Genomic DNA, 6,000 nt, shown 5'->3' with positions numbered 1-6,000 from the left:
TGTGTGTGTGTGTGTGTGTGTGTGTGTGTGTGTGTGTGTGTGTGTGTGAGTGTGAGAGTGTGTGTGTGAGAGAGTGAGGGAGAGAGCTTGAGTGTAAACTGCTCGTTCTCTGGGTAATCTGTAATATTATCCGGGGGACTGCCTGCGAAAGACAAAAAGCAGCACACAATGAAGACGGCCTTTTGTGCGTGACCACATGTGCGTGTTTGCGTTGAGGAGAGCGAGGGAGTCGGGGGTGTGTTAATGATTCATGAGCCTTAATAACACACACATCACTTTTGGGTGTTTCGCCTCCATAAATTATTCAGGCTGATGAAATTGAACAGTGAGGTACTGGGGACCAACAGTCTCTCTCTCCCCTGCTCTCTCCTCTTTACAAGCCCTCGCTCCCTCCCTCTCTCTCTCTCTCTCTCGCTCTCTCGCTCTCCCTCTCTCTCCTCTTTACAAGCCCTCGCTCTCTCCCTCTCTCCCTCACTCTCAAACTCTCCCTTTTCAATCTCTCTCTCGCTCTCTCTCTCTCTCTCTCTCGCTCACTCTCTCCACTCTCTCGGTTTTCTTAAAGCTCCGCTATATTAGTTTGTTATTTTCTTTCTGTGTTCGTTTTAAGTGGGGTTAACATAGCGGTATTACCAAAATCTCAGAGGTTCGGATCACGACTTGTGATTTCTTTCTCTTCTTCGTCTTTCTGTTTTCCTCCAACTCTGGCTCCTACCACCTGCAGCCCATTTTAAATCACTTTCGCAAAACAATAATAACAATAATGCTCATTTGGTTTCCAGATCCAAATCAATATTGTATCTGAAAAGGTAAACTGATTAGTTGTTAAATCGCAGAAAAACAATCGCACACAACGTGTGCGACGGATTACTAAACGGATTACTAAATGAACACAACCTCCATCGTACCGTACAGTATTCCCTGCATCCTGCCGTATTCACTCCTATTCGACACTCAACTACCGTGAAGGGAAACTATTATTTCTATAACCAAACCATCATTGTCCTTCTGCACTCCATCTAATGTTTAATTTATTCAAACTGCCACGTGCTGCACTTTGGTCCGCAGTGACGCCAACATGGCGAGGAGTCGGCCCCCCCTCCTCCTCACCTTGGGCGATGAAGGAGGAGCCGGCGGCGGCGCTGGTGGTGGTGTCGGGCCGGGGCGTAGACGCAGGAGCGCGGTGGGCCAATGGGGCCGCCATCGGCATGACGACGCCGGGGGGGGCGGTGTTGTCGAACTCCGAGTCGTCCGTGCCCACCAGGGTGTAGGGGTCCTCTTCGTCCTCCTCCTCCTCTTCGTCTTCTTCGTCGTCGCGGGGGATAGCAGACACTAAAGAGAGGAGAACGGGTTGAACTGGGAGAACTGGGGTCAAACCCAGTCTATGTATAATAGATTTCTGGTACCATTTTTTCCTTCCCAACAGATTACGACTCCGCTACTCGCTAACGTATACTGGCTAAAATGCAGTTTACGTATACGATACCGATACCAGTATCGGTATCGATCAACTCTAGGTTAACTCCCATCCCACTTTATAATTATCTTTGTATGCTTTACGTCCGGCGGGCGACCAACTCACCTGCGGCGCTCATCCGTCCGTAGACGCCGTCGTCCGCGCGCCCCTCGCCCTGGTGCATGATGGGTAAAAACGGAACCGCTGGCATGAGATCATCGGCATCAACGTGGATCCATGATCCCATTCTCCAGGTGATGTTAAGGGGTGTCGACAGGCTTCCCCCCCTTCCCTTTAAACAGTGTATAATCTAATACACCGTTCACATCACACACACACACACCACTTAGGATCCAGACTCAGAAGAGGTTATGAGCCGACGAGACTGAGTTAGATATTATCAAATCCTCTGGTTTCCTTTTCAGAAACCAGAATGTAACCTGTATTCTCCCATTAGTGTTTTTTTGTTTAGTTATTTTTTTATCATATTATGAGACAATAAACAAGCACCATAAAATAAATTCTGATGGTAGATTAGATTCAGGCTAATGTGCGAAGCTAGCCTCCCACATCTTAACCGACTCCATTTTGTATTCACTCAAGGGTGGCTCCGCTAAGTGCAGATAAATCAAACAATTACGTTTCACTAAAGGTAGGAGTCACAGGATAGGGCTGTATCGGAGTGCTGTGTGTGCTGTTGAATCTCTTTCTCTCTCGCTCCCTCGGCCTCAGTCTCGTTGACTCTCTCCCAGTCTCTCTATCTCTCTCTGCCTCGGCATATCTCTCTCTTTCTCTCTCTCTCTCTCTGTCTCTCTCTTTCTCCCTCTGCCTCAAGTTTGTTGTCTCTCTCTCTCCTTTCTCTCTCTCTTGCTCTGTCTCTCTCGATCTCTCTCTCTCTCTGTATTTCTCCTAGTAGTCTCTCTCTCTCTCTCTCTCTCTCTCTCTCTCTCTCTCTCTCTCTCTCTCTCTCTCTCTCTCTCTCTCTCTCTCTCTCTCTCTCTCTCTCTCTCTCTCTCTCTGTATTTCTCCTAGTAGTCTCTCTCTCTCTCTCTCTCTCTCTCTCTCTCTCTCTCTCTCTCTCTCTCTCTCTCTCTCTCTCTCTCTCTCTCTCTCTCTCTCTCTCTCTGTCTGTCTCTCCACAGTCAACAGCCTGTTTGTCTTGTGCTGCTGTGTACAGTGTGAGACTATCAGCTAATAACATGTTGAAGGACAGAGCAGGGCCTAATCAGAGTGATTAACCAATCACACGCAGCCACCCCCCCCCCCCCACCCTTCTGGCCCTGGTGTTGTTCATTTCTCTTTTACAGATGCAATGTTGAATGAATATACAAATATATTCTCTCATTTTCTTTATTCTTTTACTTTTTCTCTCTTTTTTTTTTCTTTGTCGCAAATATTTGTAATTCTTATTGTGTGTCTTGTACTTCCACACGCTTCCCCCATCTTTGATGATCGTCTCCTCTGACCTACACCGAAGCGAACGCACAGCGAGGTGTCCAGCACCATTCCACACCGACGTGTGCAACTCCTCTCAGAGAACCGCTGTATGTATTATTCCTCTCAGAGAATGTCGGGTGTAATTGCTGGAGTCCCGGCGCCGTGGGTGTAGTTCGTCAGCTCTTCTTTTGTCTGACTGCAAACAAAACGGCTCTATTTCATTTAAACCCCCCCCTCGCTCCCGCACCGCTCACACCCACAGCCCTCCATCGCAAGTGCCGCGACGGCTCCTGTCAAAACTCCCCGCGCATGAATAAAAACGCACTCCGCACAACGCACACACGCTCACTCTGTTGTGCGTACAAACAGGCCGGAGCCGCGCGCCCAGTTTCCAGGCAACCCGACCGCAGGACTAAAGAAAAACACGTTTCAACGCTCTCTCTCTCGACTCCCGGACTGCTGGATGTGTCACTCAGCACTCAGAGGTTACCGGAGTTTTTTTAATTGTCCGGCAATTGAAAAGCAAACAGATTTAATTCTCGTGCAACAAGATATTATTTTATCATCAAACACCGAAACTGGGCTCTCTTACAGTGAATGTGTTGATCGAGATATTATACATGTGTTTTCATGTACATTAACATTCAGAGCGTCAAGCAGACGCTTTTATCCAAAGCGATTTACAGGTACATTTGTCAGAAGAAAGAGAAACAACAACTTATCTCTGTCGATACAGTAAGGATGTTTATAGAACCAAGGGCCAAGCACTAACTATCACTAGGTTAACCCATTCCCCGTAGACAGATAGCTAGGATAAGATGCTACAAAATGCTAAGGACTATTCTTTCCTGTTTTCACTCCTAACAATATCCATTATCGTGGATAAATATGTTTTCGCACAACAACACAACACAACGTCCGTGGCAACAGCGTCAACAACACACACAACTATGAGGGAGTGAACCGCCTGGCCTTACTCATCCATGCTGGCAGCGTAAGTCAAGCCACACCACCGCGCCTCCAAACAGCCAGCTTTCTTCTTAAATGGCTGACAAGTCCTCAAGTCCCAAAGCCACACAAGCACACGCAGTGCCAGCGCGGCTTGGGGGAGCGAGTAGGAGGAGAGAGAGAGAGAGAGAGAGAGAGAGAGAGAGAGAGAGAGAGAGAGAGAGAGAGAGAGAGAGAGAGAGAGAGAGAGAGAGAGAGAGAGAGAGAGAGAGAGAGAGAGAGAGAGAGAGAGAGAGAGAGAGAGAGAGAGAGAGAGAGAGAGAGAGAGAGAGAGAGAGAGAGAGAGAGAGAGAGAGAGAGAGAGAGAGAGAGAGAGAGAGAGAGAGAGAGAGAGAGACTTCCAGGCCAGTGTGTTTTTGTGCCAGACAGCATCGGCCTCTGGTGGGGGAACATGCAGAAGGAGAACAGAGGAGGAATCAATCGAGTCACGATGTGAACGATGGACCAAACTATGCTTCAGTACGGCCTGAGATATAGGAGCAGTCACCCTGTTGAATCACACAGCGGGTCTTTGATGCAGTGCTACACAGAAGCCCTTTGAAGAGGTCTGAAAACATCTGTTTTGTGGCTTTCCCCGCTGTTGCTGACTGTACTATTCAAACCTTAAACAAATATTAAACAAATAGTCAGAGTGAGGATAGACCTGTCCGACCACAGACGACCCGTACAGCCCGCTAGCAAACAAACAACACATGCAAACGAGGTTCCCTGGCCTGGAGAGTTTACTGTTGAGGGCCAGCTGCCAAAGTACAATCATTACAACCCGAGCTCGTACTCTAAAGATACCTTAAGGTGAAAGTAGATGGATTCAACCTTCTACCTCGTTAGCTATTCAGAAACTCAACAAAGTGTGCAAAAGAAAATGTTTTGTTTTGCTCGCTCAATGGAGAGATCCACCTACTGCAGAATGAAACCACATCCCCCTCCTCTGATTGGAGAGAAATAAGTACGTTAGAGATGCAAAACACACTCTGAACGCTGCTTCACTTTGTCATGATTACAAATTGCTGAACCACCGAAACACACTGAGCGCGCGAGTGTGCGCGCATGTGCGTTTGTGCGCGTTTGTCTGTATGTGTGTGTGAGCACAGAGTGAGCTTGTTTTTTGCTCTCTCCTCCTCCGATCGTGCGTTGCACTTCGAATCGCTCCTGAGAGACGCCGGCCCCCCGCTGGAAAGAAGTAATTAACCAAGCGGTGGCGGCGGCGGCGGCGTGCGAATTAGCATAGCCGCGCACGGCTCGCGTGAGCGACTCAGCGCGTGAGGACCAGGGGAGCCATCCATCCAGCCGTTATTGATTTATTGAGCTGCTCCACTGACGGTCCAATCAGGGACGCGTGAGTAATTGGGGGTCTGGGACAGGAGCCCAACTTAACTGACGAGTTAATGAAACGCTTGTGCTAGCGGAGGCTAGCACAAGCCCGCTAACTACATGCGGGTGCAACACGTAACGCACGCACACGTCCTCTCTGTGTTTTCGTCCATGGTTTTGTTGGACGTGTACGAAGATGGAAACGCAACGGATCATCTAAACAAATGATGATCGGTGAACCTGACTTCCTGAGTCGTGTGCCCCATTCCAGCTACCCCCCCCCACCCCTCTCCAGCACCTCCTCCCCTGTCAGACATCACCCCCTCATCCTGTTCTGCGTGCTCTCTCTCCTGCAGCCATGCGATCAAACCACCGCACTCCATCTGCGATCGCTTCCAATTAGCGGCGTCTTTGGGGGGGGCGGGGGTGACACGGGGGGAGGGGACGTCGGAGCAGCTGCCGCGGTGTCTACACTTTGCTCAGGCTGGTCCTCCATGGGGCCGCGGCGGCGGGGCCGACCGGGCCCTTGGTAGCTCTGTAGATCCAGCGTGTACGTGTCGGTGTAAACGTGTTGCGTGGGTACCGGGATCCCGGCCACCGCTGGGAGGAGATGTCTGGATGTTTGTCACGATGTTGGCGAAGCTGTCAAACATCGAAGCCCCCCCCCTCAAAGGCCGACCTCATCGGTAACGACTGAAGGCAGAACCAGAGACAAAAGCAGCCGTCTCCAGATCTACGATTGATGATACAATACAAAACATGCAGATGAGCTACACTCCCAAACACAAACA

The 6,000-nt window shown here is 49.5% G+C and overlaps 1 protein-coding gene across 1 annotated transcript in view; it reads right to left on the bottom strand.

The window, feature by feature from the left end:
- The window catches only part of LOC115538892 (B-cell scaffold protein with ankyrin repeats), a 40,706-nt gene that overhangs the window by 10,701 nt on the left and 24,005 nt on the right, over nt 1–6,000 (bottom strand). The window contains exons 9-10 of the mRNA XM_030350117.1: nt 1,580–1,763; nt 1,108–1,329 (exon numbers count right to left, since the gene is read on the bottom strand). Coding sequence (XP_030205977.1) covers nt 1,108–1,329; nt 1,580–1,763 — 406 coding nt within the window. The remainder of the gene's footprint in view (nt 1–1,107; nt 1,330–1,579; nt 1,764–6,000) is intronic.

This window comes from Gadus morhua, unplaced genomic scaffold, assembly GCF_902167405.1.
Source record: "Gadus morhua unplaced genomic scaffold, gadMor3.0, whole genome shotgun sequence".
Lineage (NCBI taxonomy): Eukaryota > Metazoa > Chordata > Actinopteri > Gadiformes > Gadidae > Gadus > Gadus morhua.
Note: the sequence above shows the minus strand (reverse complement) of the source record. Positions and strands in the feature narration are given on the sequence as shown.